The sequence below is a fragment of the Cydia amplana genome, chromosome 14, assembly GCF_948474715.1.
Source record: "Cydia amplana chromosome 14, ilCydAmpl1.1, whole genome shotgun sequence".
Lineage (NCBI taxonomy): Eukaryota > Metazoa > Arthropoda > Insecta > Lepidoptera > Tortricidae > Cydia > Cydia amplana.
The window spans coordinates 5,149,915-5,173,242 of record NC_086082.1 but is presented as its reverse complement, the minus strand read 5'-3'; the positions used below and the strand labels follow the sequence as shown (position 1 = coordinate 5,173,242).

Below are 23,328 nucleotides of genomic sequence, written 5' to 3'. Positions count from 1 at the left end.
GCCGCTAGTGCGTATGGGGCCTAACTCAGCTGACTATGACATATGAAATGCACATTTTTCTCTCGTTTGACTTGGTGGGCGGTGGCAGGTTGTGCATGTCGGCTGTATTCAAGTAAAAAGACGAGGTATACATATAAACATTGCATTTATTATATTATTTCTATAAACATTTATTACCTTAGTCTAAAGGTATAAAATAGTTCTTATCGCTAGTAGGTATTTACAAACAGGCCTATACAAATCATTCATTTAAATTCCATAATATTCAACATGAGGTTTATAGACATTAAAAATGCAAAATAAAAATCTGATATTTGCCTACAGCTTTATTTTACTAATATTTACAAAGTTAGAAGTAATAATGCATTCCATTGCGTTTACACTACAAAATTCCACAGCAGTCTTCAAGTGACAATCAATAATAAAACCCAATTGCTAAGCAATCAGCAAAAGTTTTAAACTTGTATACATACTTTGATTCAAAATTATGCGATTTAATCCATTCGTACTTTATACATGATTGATTCGTTTATTGGCTGATTACAATATCACCACAGCCGCGTTTATACGCTTTGTTGGTATTAGTTAAAAAGTTAAGCAAAGTCACAGAATAAATAATAGTACTAAGTACAGAAGACTCACTCTCTAACAAAACGCGTCTGTTACGATCAGCACAGATATGGCCGCTAGGTGGCGACAGCGCCACGCGCGGCTTATGGCTTTCCCCAAAATTGGGGCCGAACGGATGTACTTTTAGCTATCTGTAGCAAAGCGACGAAATCGCGGAGTGAGACACGCCTGGCAAAGTTCAAAACGTTGCATTTAGGTACATTATAAATCTCCCTTACAGGAAAGGGTGTTTCGACACCACTGTCATGATCGTTTTATTCAGTAATGATTGGTCGTGACAAGTGCGCCCACGGCAAGGAAAAGGGAACTAACCCTTACCCTCTTCTTGGAAATTCAAGATAGCTACACAGTCAGCCTTTAACTAATTTTAAGACGAAATATTTCCAAACCGATTGCTATTATCAATTAAATATTGCGAGTTTGTAACTGCGACAACTGGGCGTAGCTCGCCTAAATTAGCAGTCTAAACTAGTAAGTAATGTTTAATGCACTCACGCCACGATCCTCACAGTTTGACTCGCGTCCACTCACACTTATCTTAATAACAAACAGTATCACGTTTCAAAATGGCCGCTAGCTCCGACTACGCCTCGCCCCCTCGAATATCACGCTCGACTCTGAAACAAAATTCCTATTTCAAATCTCTTATTCGGAAAACAATGTTAGCCTGTGCTGCCTGAAAAGGAATACGTATCATATTTATTTGACGGTGGCTAAGGGGTTAAAAAGAGACGAGCTTCCGTTACAAAATTAAAAAAAGCGGCCAAGTGCGAGTCGGACTCGCCCATGAAGGGTTCCGTATTTAGGCGATTTATGACGTATTAAAAAAAAACTACTTACTAGATCTCGTTCAAACCAATTTTCGGTGGAAGTTTACATGGTAATGTACATCATATATTTTTTTTAGTTTTATCATTCTGTTATTTTAGAAGTGGTAGACTATCCATAGATACCCCACACGTATGGGTTTGATGAAAAAAAAATTTTTTGAGTTTCAGTTCTAAGTATGGGGAACCCCAAAAATTTATTGTTTTTTTTTCTATTTTTGTATGAAAATCTTAATGCGGTTCACAGAATACATCTACTCACCAAGTTTCAACAGTATAGTTCTTATAGTTTCGGAGAAAAGTGACTGTGACATACGGACGGACAGACGGACAGACAGACAGACAGACATGACGAATCTATAAGGGTTCCGTTTTTTGCCATTTGGCTACGGAACCCTAAAAAAGGGAACGTTCGCCGTCGGCAAGACGTTCATTCAGAATGTGAACCCTGAAACCTGAGGCACATTATATGGTTAGAGTGAAAATTCCACCCGGAACCGCCTCATCTGTGGAAGGAACTTCCTTTCAAAGTTTTCTCGAGGAATTACAATGTCGAGTTCATGAAAAAAAGCTTTTTTAATAGTCGGCAACGCGCATGTGACACCTCTGGTGCTGCAGATATCCATAAGCTACGGTAACTGGTTGCCACCAGACTTCATAATTATATTATGCTTGTTAGGCACCAACTTGAATAAATAAACCGCATTAAATCACAGAGTGTGACATTCTATACGCCGTTCTGTTTGGTTTGGACTATCTAAATGCTACAAGTGTCTTGAAGTGTAATTGCGCGCGGAGTAAGTACCACTTCTACGCTTAATTTAACTATACGGCATTTTGATTGCGACGAAATTACAAATGCGTGCCGGTTACAAGCGAAATAAACTAAAAGGGACCTTAAGGATATAAACATAGAGTATGTTTGTAATTCTTTTAAAATACACACTAGAGAGAAACAAATAGAGAACTGAATGGACTTACTGTTGGCATTTTCCGAAGTCATGATTCATATGCTCATGTTTAGTCGCGTTATAAATCATTTAATTTTGTTTATACTTATTTAATTTATTCCAGTGAAAGCGCCACTTACATTTTTAAGTGTAATCTAAAGATGACATCCGAAGTTAACAAGGACTTAGAATGTATGTTCAACAAATGTCCATGTCACGCTTCTGCAGAGTGTTAGCTGTTAGCTGGCATCATTCCACGTGAATACTTCTGGGTGCTCATAAACGCCGTTGCAATTTTTAAGAGTCGTATAAAAATGCTATTTTATTGCAAGTACTTCATTTGTTGGATTGAAACACTGGATTGCGACTTAAATAGTACATTACATACCTAGGGAAGTGAATTCGTGAATGCTCCAGATCGCACGTGTTTGTGGCCCGAACCGAAGGTGAGGGCCTTAAATATGCGAATTACCGCCCGTGGTTTGGCTAAAGTTTTACGTCTTGCCTTGGCCAGGAAGTGAGATATTCGCCTCGCGTTGCGTAAATGTATTAATCACTGAAATCTCTGAATTGATATCGCAAATGGATACGCACAACTCTAGTCGATCCCAACAAGCTTAATTGCGTTCGTTTGTCATGATTGTACAATTCTGTCGCATTTATTAACGACTAGCGACCCGCCACGGCTTCGCGCGGGTTAACAAATTATACACCTAAACCTTCCTCAAGAATCACCTATTGATAGGTGAAAGCCGCATGAAAATCCGTTCAGTAGTTTTTGAGTTTATCGCAAACATACAAACAGACAGACGCGGCGGGGGACTTTGTTTTATAAGGTGTATTGATGTATATCACGTATGATGTAATGCAGGATCGTACGTAGCGTCCGTGTCACCGCACCCATTGCTGCGAGACGTGCATACCGTGGAGGGTTTAGTCGGTATTTAGCCCCTTGGCCACGAGTCCGACATATCCGTTCTAATTCCCCGGATACGCGGAATGCCTAATGTTACTTCATGTAAAAAAAACCGGCCAAGTGCGAGTCGGACTCCGCACCATCAACAAAAAATAGAGCAAAAAAAATCGTGTTTGTTGTATGGGAGCCCCCCTTAAATATTTATCTTATTTTTAGTATTTGTTGGTATAGCGGCAACAGATATACATCATTTGTGAAAATTTCAACTGTCTAGCTATCGCGGTTCATGAGATACAGCCTGGTGACAGACGGACGGACAGCGAAGTCTTAGTAATAGGGTCCCGTTTTTTACCCTTTGGGTACGGAACCCTAAAAAAGGATGGTACCTCGTCCAGCATGGGCGCGGAGTGGTGCGCGGCGTTGATGATGTCCTGCAGGCAGCGGCTGAACTCGTCGATGACGTCACGCACGGGGTCGGGCTCCAGCACCGCCAGCTCCGCGCCGCCGGGCTCCGCCGCCGCCGCGATCAGGCACTGCGTCACCGCCTCGATCACCTCCGTCGTCATGAAACTGGAAATGTCATGGATCACATTATATTGTCACTAAACTGGTTTGAAGAGACAGGGCGAGCAAAGCTGTTCTAATTTCTAATACGTTTTCCTGTCATCTATAAAGCTTTGGATTCCTCCGAAAACGGTGCCGTCATATTACGGCCGCTATATAGCGTTGACTGACGTCACTTGAACGTTGTCTATGTAAACAAGATGGCGCGGTTTCCTAGACGGCGTTACGTTACGTTGATTGTCAACGTAACGTAAAATGACGGCCGTCATGACGGTGTCGATAGTTTCGTGAACGTTTTATTAGATAGCGGTGACGCCATTTTGAATAAATGACACGAGATTTGAATAAATGATTCCGTACTACGATTATTTTCCTCTTCTGATGATATTTCATCCTCCAAGTAAATTATAGATGATCAAGCAAATCTTGTCAGTAGGAAAAGGCGCGAAATTCAAATTTTCTATGGGACGTTATCCCATTGCGCCTACATTTTTCAAATTTGCCGCTTTGACCTTGGTGGATGACGGTGTGTTATGACGCCGTGGTACTTTCCACATGTCGCCACCGTAAAGACGGCCGTCTTTTGCGGCCGCTATATGACGGCACCGTTTTCGGAGGAATCCAAAGCTTTAGGTAGGTATATAAAGTTAGTGGCAGCATATAAAGTAAGTGTAAGTACGTACTTGATGTGCGGCAGCGCCTGCGGGCGGAACACGGTGTCGCGGCGGTCGCGGCGGCGCGCCAGCGACTCCTCCACGTTGCGGCAGCCCACGCACTTGCACATGGCCGTGCACGCGATCTTCGCCTGGCGGGGAAGGGTACAACATCGTATACTTGAAGAGAAACGACTTACCGAACTAAACCGAACCTTCTACTTTGAAGCTACATTCGATATTTAACACATTCAGTACCGAAAACCCGACTATCGGGTATTTTAAGATTTTTTTCTCAGACCGGACGACCCGATAGTCGGGATTGTGGTACTACAGCTTTATATAAAGATTTTTTTGTGACCTGGCGCGGATATCTTGTTTAGCTGGGTGGCAATGAATGTGTTAAATAAAATATTAATCCTTTGACTCTAAAAGATACCTTATAACTTAACTCTAGCGACACTTCAAAATATAAGAATCTGAAACTCCCAGGCATTTTCTATAAAATTACTTGACTGGATATCGCAATGGTGGGAGTTAGAAGTAACTTTTTTGCCTACGCAATATCGCAACGATGGAAGTTGAACGATTAACAAAAACACTTAATGAAATTATTCAAACGTACTATAATGATAGCAATATAAAAAACAGTTGTTTTCTTAATTATTTCCTGACTCTTGGATACCACAGTGGATAAAACAGACCCCGTTATAATTTTAAATCCTGTTTGAATGTTTACATCTAAAAGTATAGCCTCCTAAAGCCCAGCCATACAAACGAAACATCCAAAATGTGCCACTGAAATTCGAAACCTAAACTGTAGGAAATAGAGTTGTTTTGCGTTGTTTGAAAATTGAACGAAACAAAGCAAAAGCGACTCTGTTCCAATTGAACATGGTTTAAATTACATCGAACTGAATAGGTACTATAGGTAGGACCTTGGACCTTAGGAGGATAGGTTATAAAAAAAAACCGGCCAAGTGCGAGTAGGACTCGCGCACGGAGGGTTCCGCACCATCAACAAAAAATAGAGCAAAACAAGCAAAAAAACGGTCACCCATCCAAGTACTGACCCCGCCCGACGTTGCTTAACTTCGGTCAAAAATCACGTTTGTTGTATGGGAGCCCCACTTAAATCTTTATTTTATTCTGTTTTTAGTATTTGTTGTTATAGCGGCAACAGAAATACATCATCTGTGAAAATTTCAACTGTCTAGCTATCACGGTTCGTGAGATACAGCCTGGTGACAGACGGACGGACGGACGGACGGACGGACAGCGGAGTCTTAGTAATAGGGTCCCGTTTTTACCCTTTGGGTACGGAACCCTAAAAAATGAGTAGTGTACCTCGTAACACTCGCAGTAGTTCTTGAGACAGCCGCTGCGCTTGCAGTTGCAGCCCTTGTTGTGGCGCCGCATGATCTCCGGACCGCCGCTCTTCGCTTTGCCTATCTTCGGCCTGCGAATAAAACGCCATCTTAGTATACATGACACTAGGTGCATGAGATCATTGCGCGTGTAAACTGAGTGACGTAAACTGTTTGTACGACAACGGTTTCACTCACTAACAGTGAAACAGTCAGTGAGTGAAACCGTTGTCGTATAAACAGTTTAAAATATATATCGCACATAAGTTCCGTCATGAGGGACGCTTCCTTTCTCGCTCTTAATTATTGCTCGGAGCAGTCAGCGATTGTTTCACCACTAGCAGTATGTTTTTTTTTGTGGCATGTGCATTCGTCATATTTATTACATTTAATTTGTGTTTTTGGTGAGATGATAGACCGAGAGACCAGTTGACAGTCTTTCCACCACGATACAATCAGTTGACGATTTTTATTCACAAGTATCTGACAAAGATTCAATCAGGATGCGATGACTTTTTTTTACATGTTTATGGCTGCTGTTTCTCAACCCACCGACAGAGCGACAGCTGATGTCTACGAGGATTCTTTACACCTCGCCCTTAACCACTTTACGTGTTTTCGCCCGGGAGTTAGCTATTGGTCATGGAAATCTGTTCCTGGCTGGTCTACGATATTTAATCGGTGATCAAAACCAATTTTTCTAAACCAGTGTCAAGACACGACTTAGTGTAAGGCCTGAGTGGACGCTCGAGTTGGGCGTGCAGCGGGGCGGGGCGTACGGCGTGCATGTTAAACAAATGCAAGCGTATAGGAGCGCCCTTAGTGCACGCTGCTCAAATCACTTGTGAGCCCGACGCCACGCTGCACGCCCCGCTTCGAGCGTCCACTCAGGCCTTACACTTAAATAGTCTGTTTTGACAGATTGACAGTTACCTGAAGGCGTTGGGGTTCCTGTCGAGGCAGCCGCGGATGGCCTTCTGGCGCAGCTCCTCGTTCTCCAGGTTGTTGTGGCAGTTGTTGCAGTTGCACTGGTGGCAGAACTCGCCGTTGGCGAAGCAGTCGCAGTACAGCTTGAGGCACTGCGACTTGGTGCAGTTGCACGCCTTGCGCGGCCGCATCCCTAAATCTGATGCCATTATGTCTGCAAGGAAACAGATAACTTAGAAAAATGCCAATAGGTTGCGTAATAAATAATCTGTGTATTTTCCTTTCCAAATAATTACTAGTGGCTCTGTGAGCTGTAGACCTCGCGAGCATAGCTATTGGGACCGTGCACGATGACAGCGCCACACAGCGGTTTGATCAATCAACAATACAAAGATTTTAATTTATTTAAAAAAAAAATACGATGTTTAAGTGAAAAAAAAATACGATGTTTAAGTGAAAAAAAAAATACAAAAAGTTATGTCTTACTGGGGATCGAACCCAGACTTTCTGTGTGCAAACAAAAAAAGCGATTGTTTACAAAATGCGCCATGATAGTTCTCAGCTAAGCTGACGAAATTCGGCTACTCATTCTCGAGTACAAACTAAATATCTAAATACCGCCTAAACCAGCAATACAATTTTTCTGCATTTTTTGCTATTTACTATGCAAATATATCTCAAAAAGAAAATAGTCTTATTATATCGATACGACTATTTGTTTAAGCGCGAGGTATCACAACTCCTCCATTTTTGAAAAATTTCCAAAAACGGGATCGACAAAAAAAATTATTTACTCATAGAATCTGGTCACAAAATTTCACAAGAATCGGTTGAGAATTGTGACCTGTAGAGGAGAACATCCGGACATACAAAAGCAAAATGCCCGAGTCAAAACGTAGACCTTCGCTACGCTTCGGTCAATAATGGTGCTAAAACATGGAAACCGTTCGCTTCCGAATGCGCCTCAAGTCTAGAGGCCATTCATTGATGCTCGTTTTTAACGGATTTAAAAAATAGAAGGTAATAAATATGTCTGGAACTTTCTCTTTGGTGTGACTTGATTTGTTTTTTTTTTTGTTTGAATGGATAATTCCTACGTGGTCCAATTGTCGTCAAGTAAATTTCTCGAAGAAAACCTTCGAATATTATACGCACACCTAGAATGATTGGGATACTTTGAATGTACCCGCAGGTTTGAATATTAGCGCAGGTTGAAATAGGTATATAAAATGAAGTTTACCGGTCTCCGAGGCAGGTTGCGGCGTGGGCGGTGCCTGGTGGTACGAGTTGAAGGTCTGCATGTCGAAGTTGTGAAAACTGTTCCTTTCGTCCTGAAACAATTCATTATTAACAATATTGTTGAAATGCTGAGGGTGCACAATTATGTCTCTTTCTCAAAACATCTTCTGAACGAAATATCTCGTTTTATAATTACGTCTGATTTTTAAAAAGCAACAGTCCCTTTTTACACCTCTTAGAATTTACTTCTATTTCGTTGATGGGACATGAGATAAAGGAGTTCTTAGAAGATGTTTAAAAAAGGGGTGTTTCGCGATTAGAAGCCTTTTTTGCGAAAGGGTCTATTAAGTAATGGAACGTTTAGCGAAAGCGACTAGATTTTACATTAGATTTGTTTTTGACATACCCTGATATTGAAGTCATCCGGTAGTAGCTCCTGTGATTTAAGATAGTTGGGAATGACGATGAGCGGCTCCAGGGACTCCGGGGTGGGCTCGGGGCTGTTGGACCGCGATTCTTCTTCACTCTGGAAAATTTATATTTCGTTGTTGACATGACCGGGACTGACATTTTATTTGACTATGTATGACTAACGCAAAATATTGCCACGGGGGAGGCCCTTTGGACCGACCGTATCTCAGGGCTAATTAGAATTTTGAAGCGTTTGCTAAACATGAATTAATACGATCGACGCGCCATTCGTGCCGAGATACGGCTGGTCATGGAACGGCGGCGTTTCATGATACGTCAAGAAATTTCATGTTCCGGCTGATTTTACAATCGGCCGGCCGTAGAAAAAACAAGAGTCAACTCACCCGTTGTCTCTCAAACTCGACCTCGACTTCAGCGTTCTGCGGCGAGTGTCGGTCCCGGTCCTGGTCCCGGTCCCGGTCCTGGTCCCGGTGGGACGCGTGCAGCAGGTCCCGCAGTGCCGCCTTGCTTTCCGCCTCCTCGGCGGCGGGGGCGGGGGGTGGAGGGGCGGGGGTAGCGGCCGGGGCGGGCGACAGCGGCGCCAGCAGGCTCTGCAGGGGCCGCACACTTGTGGTCGACTGCTGCTGGGACAAACGTTCATTATTTTACGTCTTCGCGGTGCGCGGCAACTGCCACTGCTAGACACCAAAATTAATGTGCCCGTATAAAGTTGCCGTCAATAGAACTTGCGAACTATGTAAACAAACAATGTAACTTTGTTTTGAGACTGTTTCTCCTTGAATTTTCACACTACCCCATCAAACACAATTCACACTATACACTATTGAAACGGTCCGTTCCGTAAAATACATGAATATATAACTGTATCTTGGATATTTAATTAAAAGTTTTAAATGGTTTCATAAGTTAGGTTATTAGGACCTGATGGAATGACGTTTTAGTTTCTTTTAAATTCTACAATTGTCTGTGATGGGTAGTGTTGTGTGATATAACCCCGCTACACACTACCCAACTCACGCTCTGTACCTACCGCCGCGGTTGTAAAATACATCAATACATCATTCTTAAGTACCAATTTGTCTTCTGATCGTGATTAAACAAATTAAAAATAAGTAACTACTTGTTTTTTAATTTTGGTATTTTATTATTCGATATGGTTTGACATTAGTAAAGTAGTAAGTAAAAGAGTCTTGCCCATCACTAGTAAATTCATCATTCAGAGACAATTTCAATATGACGGTTTGTTTACATAGTTCGCAAGTTCTAATGACGGCTACTTTATATTTGTAGCGGAGCGATGAAATCGCGGAGTGAGCCACGCCTGACAGATGATAACTTACGGTAGCAGCGAGCGCGGGCGCCGATCCCACGGGCGCGATGCGCACCAACTTCTGCTGCGACCGCGCCGGCACTGCGGGTGCGGGACATATTATATTAGTATATTACAAACAGACAGTATTATATCATGTGTAACATTAAAAACAGAAAAGCATTTTCATGGATTGGAAACGTGTCCGTTGTTGTTGTAATATTGACATAATTAAAAAATATATGTTTGAGAACATTTTAAATAAAAATAAATATTTTTAAAAGGAGTTTCTTTACGTTTCATATATTATTTTGGACGTTTATTTCTCTCAAGAATTTCATACAGAAGTAAATCTTACATTTATTAATGTTAATGGAGGAGGTGGATCCGGCGATGACCAGCGGTGGGGGTTGTGCACTTTGCACCTTTTCAGCCATTTGAAGCACATTTCCTACACACAATGACATTATTAAAGTCCGTCAACCAAATCTTGTCAGTAGTAAAAGGCGGCAAATTTGAAAAATCGCGGGTTAGCAACACTGTGTTCAAATAATTCCAAAACGCGTGTCATCTGTGTTTTATCTGTGGAATGTGGATCGTGAATGACAGCCGTCACCTTATTTGTTTTCATTTGGTTTTCATTCTGAATCGTTTCTGTTTCAAGAGATATTTCTGCTGTCACCATTAAATACCAATACATTAAATAAGAATAAGCAAAGCTAAGGGGCCTACAATGTACAATCATGCTCGTTGATGGTAAACATTACTAAAAATTGAGGTTATGACAAGTATTGAAAGAACTCTTTCGAACTTTTAAGATTATGTTCAGTTTTTTTGTTTTAGGGTTAAAAGGCATAAATAAAATTAAAACGAATGCCTAAATCTATCCAACAAGACCATAAATTGTGTCCTGGAAACCGTCCATAGGCCCACATGTCTAATATTTTCAGCAATCAGTTGTGACTATTTACAAAGGTAAACCTTTTAAACAGTATTAAGAGCCTTGATTATATCGCCGTTCTTTCGCAATATCTACCTAATCCATACATGTTTGTTGCAGGATTAAATCTTGCCCAATATAAGGCGTTCGTAGTAGGTAGTATCTTTTCAGACAATACTTACCTATGGCGGTTTATGTACGTGTACAACGCAACCAAGTCGAAAAGTGACCCTTATCTTATTTACCTTTAAATTAAATAAACACCCAAATATCAGTTGTTTTATTTTTAATATGTATATTGTACAATATATACCAATCAAAAAAATTACACAGGTATGTCATATTCATCCAGAACAGTACACTAATTTACATTAACAAGTGGCATATTATATTGTAAATAACAAATATATGCACTATCTAATTATCTGCATTTTGATATGATTTTATTTTAGTAAACTTAGAAGACATAGATAGGGAACAAAGAGAATATAAGCACTACGTTAGGGAGTTGTTTTTGATATCTTCAAATTTGTTCATCATTTTGATTAACATTGTTTTAACATCGCTTTTAAATTGTCCGTCCATGTTTCAATTTTTTTTCAATAAACCGCGAGTGACAATTTGAATTGACGTACGCAGGGCGCGCTCAGCGGAAAAGAAACTGTTGGTTCGATGTACATTGCCGCTTTTCTTAGCGCAATACTGCTCTTTGAGTGTTGCCCTACTTTAGTTTGCTTTACATTGCTACTGACAAGATTTGGTTGACGGACTATAATAATATTATATCATTACTATACAACATATCTTACAATACTTTAGAACACAGCAGATGATGCCAATTAGGGCCAGTTGCACCAACCGCATTTGACGGACTGATCAACGTCAGCCGGCGCGCCCCGGCGCTTTACTATGAAACTTTTCATACGTAAAAATTTAGCGAACTCGAACGATACCTACGAACAGTTTGGTGCAACCGACCCTTAGTCGAGCATTACGACGTCCGGGGCAATCTGACTTAGGACTTTTAGATTTTTAGGGTTCCGTACCCAAAGGGTAAAAAACGGGACCCTATTACTAAGACTTCGCTGTCCGTCCGTCCGTCCGTCCGTCTGTCACCAGGCTGTATCTCATGAACCGCGATAGCTAGACAGTTGAAATTTTCACAAATGATGTATCTCTGTTGCCGCTATAACAACAAATACTAAAAATAAAATAAAATAAATATTTAAGGGGGGCTCCCATACAACAAACACGATGTTTTTGCTCTATTTTTTGTTGATGGTGCGGAACCCTCCGTGCGCGAGTCCGACTCGCACTTGGCCGGTTTTTTTTAACGCCGTAAGCAATCAACTAGTCTATATAGGGCCCGTAGCCAACGGGTCCCCTTGTCGGTAGTAATGTGAGCCCGGTTAGACAGGTGAAGTAGTCCGAACACGTACCTTTGGCGTCGGTAAGCATGACAGCCTTGGGCGGCGGCGCGGGCTTGAGCCGCGTCGCCGAGCCCGGGTGCGCGCCGCTCGTCACCAGCCGAATGTACTGGATCTGCACACACACCACCACACCACGTCAGCACATCACATGATAACTTCAGGAAAACTATTTAGAGCTTTTGACTTGAGATAATATGAAAATACTAAAACACAAGACGTCCTGTCACACATTACCACACACTTAGAATAGTATGGGTCAAATACGGTCGCCATCAGATATATTGGAGATGCCGAGGTGCTCAAAAACATCTGAACACGCACTCTAACGCAATAATAATAGAGGTGTGATCAGATATTTGTGAGCGCCTTGGCCGCTTCGATATATCTGATGGCGACTGTACAGAGGCTACTTTAACAAACTCCAGAATAAATCCCAGCGTTTGATTCCCGGATTCCTATTTTTTAGACATTAATAAAAAATCCACGTAATATTTAAAATTTCCCTATAGGTATTTTCAACAAGTTTTAAAAAGTAATACAATTTTTTCGCGCTTCATTTTTAGTGCTCGTAATAAAACGATGTTCGTTTACACTTACGCCTTTCCCTGGAACATTTATCTGATGCAGTTGCGTTCTCTGGCCTTGTATAGTTATGTTCCCATCCTTATTGACCTAAAAACAAAAAAAGCCATTACAATTCTATTTGTTTAATAATCACACTTCACAAGTATAAAGCTCTTTAAAACAAAAATTAAATACAAACTTATTAATATTTACCTGTGGAGTTTTAGGCGGAGCAGTCGTTTTGAGAATAACGTTTTGTGTGGGAGTCGCAGTGATGACCACTTTCTTTGGGCCCCCTGAAAATAATGTAAATTTTATTAGGTATAGCTGGTCAACCAAATCATGTCAGTAAAAAAAGGCGCGAAATTCAAATTTTCTATGGGACGATATCCCTTCGCGCCTACATTTTTCAAATTTGCCGCCTTTTTCTACTGACAAAATTTGGTTGACCCAGTATATAATCATTATAATAGATATTCTTACCGTCTAATCCATGTGTGACCATTCGTAATCCTTGTATTATTCGTTATAATAAGTTTTACGATTGGCAATGAACAATATTGATGACGGTATAAAATAAATACTATAAATAATCAAAGACCATTACCTGTTTGTGACGTTGGTATGAGTTTGGCGGCGGTGGGCGATTTGATCTCGACGATGTGTTGCTTTTTCGTTATCCGCACCGTCTGTTTCGTGGGCGATGCCACGAGAACCTATAAGAAAAACGCCTTTGACATTCTCAAAACTTGTTCAGGTTGATCTAAATTACAAATAATTATTAAAATAGGTCACATACTCATATTTCGGATCCAAACATTTGACGGATTTTTTTATATCCATTATCACTTGTGTTGAGCCAGGAGTCAGTATGGCAGAGTCATTACTGATTACGTTTTATCGAATAAGACACAACCACAGAGCTACATGTTTTAACTTTTCACTAGTCGCTTTGAAGATCTCTTATAAATTGAAGAACAATAGCACAGAATAAATAATAGTACTAGGTCCAGAAGGTTCACTCTCTAACGCGTCTATTACGACAGATATGACCGCTAGGTGGCGCAAGCGTGAGCAGGCGTCCGTTCCGTAGCAGTGCACAACTATGGCTAGACACCAAAATTGGTGTGGCCCGCATGTACTTGTAGCGAAATCTCGAGTGAGCCACGCCTGACAATAGTCCAACTTTCAAGAGGCGGTTTCCGATGTCCTTCCGTACAAGGATTTAGTTGGCGTAGGTACAGTCACGCTCCGTGATTGTTCCGCCGTTTAGGGTTCTAGCTAAATTGGACATTCCATAGCGTAAGTATGGAACTACCATTTTAGCTAGGACCCTAAATGGCGTCAATGTGGTGACTGTACCTTGTTGGGCATGGAGATGGGCACGGTCTTCTGCGTCAGGGCTCCTCTACACGATGGGCCAGCGCCGGCCACTCCAAGGGACGCATTTATGCGTTAGAGGGAGCAAGTGATATTGCTATCTCATTCTACCGCATGGCTGCGTCCCTCGGAGTGGCCGGCGCTGGCCCATTGTGTAGAGGAGCCATCATGGTGACGAATTGGCGTACCTTGTTGGGCATGGAGATGGGCACGGTCCTCTGCGTCATGGTGACGAAGCGGGCCTGCGGCGCCGCCGACACTAGCTTCGTGATCACCGCCGGCTGGTTCGACGGGTCGCCTGTCTGCCCTGTTACAGAACACCACAAACTAATCTGAGATTTTACACCACTTGACAAATTATATGGATATTACTAATTTTATTTATCATTTATTTCGAACCCGTGGATCCATATAATGTTAGTAAGTTCAAAACAAACTTAAAATTAATTAATTAATGTTAGTGTCATACAACTGTTGACTTGAAAATAATAAAAAGACAAAAACGAATACCTGAATGAAATGGCTAATTGGGTTGGGAGGTGGCCTCATGAAACGATTAAATTTCCAAATCTATAACATAACAGATACAAACCTTGTATGATGAATTTCGTTAACATTGGCTTCGCTCCAGATATGCTTTTGGTAGTAATTAGTTGGGCCTGAAAAAGAAATCGTAAAGTTAAATTATTTCTTAACTAATCACTCATTAAAATCTGTAGGTATTCAATGAAATATTACCTGATCATTTGGGTTGGCTCGTATGTATTGTATGTTGGAAACTCCACTCGGGGCTGCCACCAGCTTGATCTTCTGGTTGGTGCCGGGGACCATCACCAGTTGTTTGCCTATCTGAGCTGAAAATTATAATTAAAAATGTAACGATCTACTTCAAGAGCACTGTGTAATTGGCAAAAATTATCAAATAATAAATACACAAAAAATTTCACACGAAATAACCACAGAAAAGGCGCTAGACTCTAGCCGAGTTTGTTGCCAGTCCCATATTAGGATACCCTCCTCCAAAGGGGGGATTTAATCTTCTCGGGGCAGAGGTGTAGGATTGGAGTTGGTGTAACTTAATTGACATTCATAAGCGCATTGTAATTATGCCTACTTGAATATAAACTATATTTTATCTTTATCTTATCTTTTTTATCTAGAGGTTGGACAAGGAACAGTTTACAATAAATATATGTATTACTTAATACCATAACCCTCAGACACGAAGAACAAGAATAGACTTTATAAAATGCAGAATCTATGAAATTCAAAACAACAAAAATCCAGGCAAATTAGGTAAACGTTTCTTGCTTGTAAAATACCTACCTAACAAAATAAGCAACTTACCCAAAACAGTCTTCCCCTGCGTAGCTCCCGTGACGCCGGCGATGGAGACCTTCTTGACGAGCTGCGGGGGCCTCGCCGAGGCCAGAGTCAGTGGCTTGAGCCCCAGCGACTTGGGCACGGGCTTCGGCGCGATGGCGACCTGCCGCGGCATCGCGTGCACCACTACGGACTCCTTCTTCGCTGCGATGCGCTGCGGTAGAGCAGCCTGCAACCATGCCATTTATAATTTTATTGATCTAGTTGTATATTGTATTTGACCCATTTTAATAAGTGCACAATACACGGGGTTTGTTACTACAGTATGTACAGATTGGAGTAAACTAATTTATTTTAAGCCTAATGCTTAACTTAAATTATCAATAAAGCCAGTACTAATGTGAGAAGTGATGTTCAGCATTTTTCTTCTTTCATACCTCTCTGTCACCTTTTACACAGTTTCCTCGGTTTTACTTACACTGCTATAAGACACTAGACTAGACACACATAAGACAACAATATAAAAATTACATAATTAAGTAAGACAACAGAAATAATTAATACATTCCCCATAATAGGTCATGTGAGATGTAAGTCTCAATTACCTTGACTGAAATAATTTTTGGCTGCTGCACTTGCTGCGGTTTAATTTCAACAGGTGCTGTGGTGGTAAATACTTGCTGATCAAACTGCATGTCCAGCAACGTATCCACTTGCGACATAGGCTGTTCCTGCAAACATGTACTCACATTTACCCCTTACTAATATAATAAATATGAACGCAACTCTGTCTGTCAATTCGCAACTCAGTCTTCACATTTAAAATTGGCATGGCATAAAATTTGAATCCCAGGGATAGTTTTTATCTTGGAAACCATCATCATACACAGACAAAGTTGCAGGTAGAAGCTAGTATAATATGTGCTTGCTTCATTTACCATTTATGTATGCTTAATTGATCAATGCCGTACAATTAATAGGCCAAGGACAAGTTGTTATGTTTTAGTTAAGGCTACAGAGAAAACAAGGTGTAACCATTTGCGTATTTAATGTAAGTTTTAATTTGGTATTTCATGACAGAAATTTCGTGCCGAACTTACTACTGGAAGTGTATCGGAAAAAACTTTCTAGAATTTGATTGACAAGTCATCATGAAAGCTTGCAAAACATACTGCATACAGATTTCCAATTGTTTTTATAACAACATGTAAAATGACTAACATTGATATCGGTGCCCACAGAGTAGTAGGTTTTAGGCGGCAAGGTCAAGACCTTGAAGGCTATCTTGGCCTTGGCAAGCCTTGTAGACTAAATAAATAAAATCAGTGAGCAATCTGCACAATATTATTGTTAATACATACACTGGAGACTACAGTTGTGTTGGCACCCGTGTGATCCTCATGATGCTGAAAATCCTGAAGATTGAACTGGTCATCGGAATAACCTGAAATATCACATTTAAATATTATGCAATGGAATTGTTTACACCAGGTTTTATTTATTATAATATATTCACAATTTTTTGAACAATACCAAATGTATATATTTAAAAAGCTATTTAAAAAGAATAAACTTACTTACTGATAGTAAAAACAAATACCAAATATTTTAGTTAATAGTACACATTTTTTCAAAATGATAACTGCAGCATGCTACAAGATGTACTTAATAGTTAACTTTACCAATAATTTGTTCACTTTCAGCATCCATGAGCATTGGTTGCTCCTCAATGGATTCAAACTCCATTGGCATGTTGGCTTCATGCGAGTGTGCATCAAGTGAGATGTCGGCTTGGCTAACCACAACATCTCCGGGAGGCTCAAAGTCCACCTTTAAATTATAACAACCATTAACTTCATTAATTTATACATGTACATGTATATGTACTTATGTATATGTATGTATGTAATTTATACATGTTAATGACAATACAAAGAAAACATAGTAAGTTTGAAATGTAGATGTCAAAACTAATGTATTTCTGTATCTGAGGTCTAATAGTGACTAAAAGGGTTATAGTTACTCATGTAATTCACATATATTAAAGCAAACACCACCAAAATCTGTCTACGCCGGCGGCACCTCAACAATAATGAGGAAAAGTGGTAAACACAAGCAAAACAACTTCAATACTCACTCCCATAGCGCTGTCCAAATTCAGTGAGTCATCCAAATTGTGATCCATCTTGAGGCAAATATATTTCTCACTTTACACTGCAACTTTAACCACACTTTCTGGGTCAACACCACGCAAAATATATCAAAAACCCTCTTAAAATTTTGAGTTCAAACGAGGCCGCCATTTTAAATTGTCAAATATTCTGAACTCCCTCGCAAAGTCGCCACGGTTGAAAACAAATTGTCACAATTTATTATTTACGGCACTATAATGGATAATAATATATTGTTTTCACACACGCACTTGAACGCTATTATAAACTTGTATTTGCCAATGATTTTCCACGTCTAATCAATACACGAAAGAAATTATCAACATAAAACTGCACAAATCCCGATGGCGCTTCTTTCAATTTTATACGGATGTCAAACTTATGTGTAGCCAACATAAGAAATGTAACAATGGACGCGCTGGGTGCGTTCGTAATAAACCAAATAAAATAAAATTATATAAATAGAAATACAAATCCTACAGAAATAAAACAAACTGATACTTGATTTCATAGCTGTAATTTAATTAAAGAATATTATTATACACTGATTATTCTACAATTAAACAACTGTACCGATATTCGGAACCTAAAGTAATATATTGAGAGTGGCAACACTGTAGTTAGTCGTATTGTCCTTTTCTAGCATATACGTCCATCTCTCTCCCACACCCCCACCACTTCAGGCAGTTGCGTTTGACAATTTTTACAGTTAGAAACAAACGCAAATTACCTCATTGGCTTGCTGTTTTTCCATCTGGAAGGTCGTGAAGCTAAACTGCTGGTGAGTTTTTGAATTTGTACCCCAGTTTAGCTGACTATATTGAAAAACAGTTTCTAACGGCTTTTGCCGTTCGAAATAAATATTTAAATTTAGTTGTCCGTTAAACTATCTAGCAAATAAAAATGATCCGGAATAGTGATGTGCAAGTGTTTTCAAAGGCTGCCTGCGCGCACCGTGGCTATGCCAATGAAAATACTAAAACACATGGTAGAAAACACATCGAGCTGGTAAAGCGTGCACGTGTCACCATTATAATTTAATTTTATTAAGTCTCTTCCGAGTCTTGTTAGTTTAAATCTTTGTGTGTGTATAATAACGGTTGAAATTATATAATACTTAAATGGTGATGTGTGGAGGTATACCCTTTCAAGTGATTTGTGTTTTCGAATACGAATGGATCGGATAGTTAATATTACGTAGAACCTACGTATTAAGGTAGAAGCTTATAGACGTGTAGGTTTTTTATCTGTCCAAGTATCTATCAGCAATTTATCTTTTTATCCCGTTCCGGGTTAATATAATATTTCAAAATTAATTTTTTGGTAATAAACTTGCTGATAAATAACGTGTACCCGAATAGGAGTCGACGATATTTTCGCTCTAAGGGACACAAGGTAACGAACAAACCTACATCGCAAACATTGCATTTATTTTTGTGGAAAGTGAGTACTTCGGCAGTACATAAACTTAAATCTGACTAGACATAGAGAGAGATTAGCATGGCTCTGCGCAAGAATGACATGCGAATTCGTGAAGTATTTCACTCTGTATCTATCAACTTATATCTCTCCAACTAGATCTTTGATTTATGTAGGTAGGTACCTACTTAAATATATAACTTAGCAGGTACTTACAGCTTTAAAGGTTAAGGAAAAGAACTCTTGCATGTAGGTGCTATATGTGCTTGTGTTATTTTGAATTTGAATAACTTGATTATTAATTCTATACGTAACTACATACAAGAGGGTCAATTCTTAAGCCTACTTACCTACCTACATAAATAGTACACTTAAATTAAACGTTTCAAATAAAATCGGAAGCCTGTGACATGGAAGGGCATTAACGATACGGGAATCTTTAGATTGATTCATTGACGAAGACGCATGGTTTGGTTCATATTGTCAAATTATATTAGTTAACTGTAGAGTTAAAGTTTAGTTTTGGCAAATCTGCGCGTCACCGTGAATGACACTTTCTAAAAGTGCCTGTTAAAGCCGGCGTAAAGCCTTTCACCTTGTCGAGCAAGGAACCCGCAACTTAGGGAATATTACCCATAAACTCAGGGTATTTGATTTGAATGATACTTATTCTTAAACTTACGTTTGTTATGGTTCCACCTGCTAAGGTGCGCCTAAGAGAATCTTTTATTCGTTCACAAACTAACGTCAAGTTATTTGTGATGAAACCAATATATTATGTACCTATCTAAACCTGCGCAAGGCTGCCATGTTTACACCTGCGTAAGGTGTGCCAAAAGAATCTTTGATTCGTTCACAAACTAACGTCAAGTTATTTGTGATGAAACCAATATATTATGTACCTATCTAAACCTGCGCAAGGCTGCCATGTTTACACCTGCGTAAGGTGTGCCAAAAGAATCTTTGATTCGTTCACAAACTGACGTCAAGTTATTGATGATGATATTATAACCTATGTAAGCCTGCGCAAGGCACGTCAGACATATTCACAGAAATATAAATGATATGGTCATAACACAGGCGTGCGAGTAGACCACAATCACAAAAATATTACAAAGATTAAGTTGTAAATATCTCTTTTTAGAGAATGTAAAAATGGTTTAAAATAATGTTTTGGGTAAAAATCAGTCGAAATAGGCAAGGCTTCGTTATTAGAGTTTTCATTTTTGTTTACCAATCTATTTCAAGGGTCCCGAACACCCTATTGGCTAAACCCGAAATTGGGCTAATTAACTGTGGTAAAAGTGAAAACTGCTTTCCATTTACATAACATTTCTAAAATTATAATAGGTAAAATAAAAACCTAAGATTCCAGGCCTATCTCGACTCATTTTTATTTTAAAGATGGAAAAAATCTTTGCACCCTAATATAAAATTGTGGTCTGGAGACGCTAAGCCTCATAACTTGGGTGGCATAGATAATACTAAGAGATTTAGTCACCTAATTTCGACTATAAGCCCAGGCAGAATATTGATAATTAGAATAAGGAGTGGTCAATCCTCCAAGGTCCATACAATCTGTGGACTCTAATTAAATCAGGCTCGGTAAGCTCACGACACGACAGAGCTTACGATTCCATTCTGAAATAAGCTATGTTTACAATATATATTACCCATGGTGTGAAACAAACAGCCTGCTCAAGGTGTACAAAGGGTCCGTTTAACGGCCCTATAAACATCTACAAACCTTTGAAGTCTAGGCCTGCTACAATATGACAGACTAGAAATAAATACATATGATCCCAATGTAAGAGCAGCTCACAGTTGCATAAATTATATTTGGCTGGAGAGCACTTGTCTTTCAGTTAACATGTTTACGAGTACCTACCTATGTACACGACATGACCAAGGTTACCTACCTTTTTACATAATTATTATATCCCTGACTGCCATGGTATATTAGGAAAATTATCATGTGCTGGCGGTGCTGCACAAGCATGTTTGAAATAAAATATACAAAACTGGCCTAACGGGCGTTTATGAATTATGTATTTTACACCCTTGTGTCTGTATTGTGACCCTGGAAGTTTTAAACCACCTGTATCGTAAGTGCTCCTATGCACGGATTAAGTTTATAATAAACTACCCATGCCCTAACCTCAAGGGCAAGTGCTTCTATGCACGGACCAGATACTGTTGTCACTTATTTCACTTATCATGACTTGTCATAGTTTGATACTACACGTTTAATAAATTTAAGACCGTGGAATGTACCCACTACAAAAGGTTTTTAAAAATAGTGACTGAATGGTTTGCACGAACGGTTCTAGCACAGTTTCTGGGCGGTCACGTCTAGGGCATGACCCTCTAGTTCTCAATTTATACAAAATTATAGCATTGTGATACTGTTCGCTTTGCACAATAAAATAGGGGAACAGGAGCACGCCTTGCGAAAAGGCGAAGCTATTTTGAAACGCAAACCTTTCAAAAATAGATTGAAATATATAAATAATTATGTTTTTGGTGTGGAACATGTAATTGTACACCCAAACAAATGCAATCATTTATTATATGTTAGCAAAACTCTGCCAAAGTGTTAGTCTGTCTCTACAGTGTAACCTGAAGGCATGAATGCACATGAATCTCTTGAAACATGGTGGATTAACTAATTTACACCCCGTCTGTGTCTTGCTCCTACCAAATCCACAAGTTGAGGACCTCAACCTATCTAGGCACCCTTCTTGCTCGAGACCTGAAAAAATAATCTCATGCAGTCAAGTGTCGGAAAACCAGGTCCACACTCTTAGCACTACCGTGAATATATCTAAGAAGTCTGTATACTGCCTTCCAGGAGGCGGGATGTTAATAGACTAGCCTATATAGTAGGCCAGAGATATAGTATACAAAAGCACACTGGCCCAAATCCAGTAATATTATATGCACTTCAGAATACAAAATAATTGACTATTCTGCGTATATTTGATATCAAAAAGTTACAACTACCTACTCTTAGGTCATAAGGAGGATAAATATACATAAATATCAAATATATTCGACAAAGTGTTGACCCTAGCATTGGATAAAATAGAGGTTCCTCTTAAACGGCATCTGCGCTGTTGGCTTTGGGCCCACGGGTGCCCGGCAAAAGGTCGGGGACCCCATGGTTCCGCACAGTTATTGCAAATAATGTAAAATCACAAAATAAACACAAATTTTCATTTTGGTTAAAAACACATATGCGATGAGCTAAGGTTTCGAATTAAGTACCTTATTCTTAATCTGGAAAGAGAAGACTGAATATTCAGAATTAAGCTATGTCTATGAATGGTTTACATAAATTAAGCCACTTTAGCGTTCAGAAACAATCAAGTTTATGTCTACTAGTAGGCACCAGATAAGGTAAACTACTCATACTGCATATATAGACAATAATGAGTACAATTAAGGTCACTTGATGATAGCTAAACATGAACATAAGCAGAATGAGCTGCACGTATACAAATATCATTGATAAAGCTCTGTGGCAATTCTACATTTACCATTTGAACGCCAAGAGCACCAAAAAGCGTCGTAACTAGTGCCCACATGAGTATTATGATATGGCTTAAGCTCTCAAAGTAACCTTCACAATTTTAAGTAAGGTTTGTTTAGGTCCATTAGCTCGCGTTCGCGTTAGTAAAGCGTACAAACGATTAAATGCATTTTATAGCTATAACCAAATAAATAGCTCACACTGGCTCACAGTCAGACATCAACTTTGTGGGTAGTGATAGTGATATAACGAATATTTAAAATATTCGTCTACTTAATCCTGAGGGATTCTGGAAATAAGAAAGGTCTTGTCCTTGTTATATCCTGCAACTGCTTACCTTACTAGATAATTATTATCAAATTTGTCAATAATTGGGAGTTATAAATAAAAACTACTCGAGTACTTTATGATTTTTATCTTTTCATATTTTAATTACATCACTCCATATCACAGATGTTGTATGCTCCCTGAAGAGTAGACTGACTTATCTTCTTTTACATAGTCTCACATACATATAATTAAGTACTATAGCACCCTTGTGGTGACTCACTTATTTTCGTTGAAAATGTATAAGTACCTACATTAAATACGTATATAAAATGGAAAGTTAGTATCATAATATAATGGTATATAAAATTGTATGCTTTACTAAATACCTCTCTCCTCACATGTATTAAAATAAAGGGTGTACTACATAATTAATTAATTAATTAAACACTCCTAATATAATAATATTACATATACATAATATGTAA

The 23,328-nt window shown here is 39.4% G+C and overlaps 2 protein-coding genes and 1 non-coding gene across 3 annotated transcripts in view; 2 read left to right on the top strand and 1 right to left on the bottom strand.

Moving 5' to 3' along the window:
• LOC134654030 (COP9 signalosome complex subunit 4) overlaps positions 1-23,328 on the top strand; it is a 176,516-nt gene that overhangs the window by 146,476 nt on the left and 6,712 nt on the right. The gene's annotated exons all lie outside the window — the stretch shown is intronic.
• Positions 1,081-18,012, bottom strand: LOC134654327 (protein lin-54 homolog). Its single transcript, XM_063509792.1, has 22 exons — positions 17,589-18,012; positions 17,134-17,281; positions 16,813-16,895; positions 16,057-16,182; positions 15,476-15,680; positions 14,867-14,982; positions 14,721-14,787; positions 14,317-14,435; positions 13,356-13,464; positions 12,962-13,044; positions 12,782-12,856; positions 12,194-12,296; positions 10,173-10,265; positions 9,846-9,916; positions 8,889-9,125; positions 8,480-8,599; positions 8,075-8,165; positions 6,841-7,048; positions 5,888-5,999; positions 4,571-4,692; positions 3,710-3,893; positions 1,081-1,247 (listed from the first exon to the last, which is right to left on the bottom strand). The coding sequence occupies exons 1-22, from the start codon at positions 17,634-17,636 to the stop codon at positions 1,236-1,238; spliced, it is 2,532 nt and encodes an 843-aa protein (XP_063365862.1). The 5' UTR covers positions 17,637-18,012; the 3' UTR covers positions 1,081-1,235.
• On the top strand, positions 19,070-19,173 carry LOC134654392 (U6 spliceosomal RNA). Its single transcript, XR_010097324.1, has one exon. It is a non-coding gene; the product is annotated as a U6 spliceosomal RNA (small nuclear RNA).

Bases quoted from the DNA above. Each gene is read 5' to 3' on its own strand.
- LOC134654327 (XM_063509792.1), bottom strand. From the start codon at position 17,636: ATGGATCACAATTTGGATGACTCACTGAATTTGGACAGCGCTATGGGA. The intron at 16,183-16,812 runs GTATGTATTAAC...ACATGTTTGCAG, and splicing joins ACACAACTGTAGTCTCCAGT to GAACAGCCTATGTCGCAAGT. The intron at 14,983-15,475 runs GTAAGTTGCTTA...TATAATTTTCAG, and splicing joins GCAGGGGAAGACTGTTTTGG to CTCAGATAGGCAAACAACTG.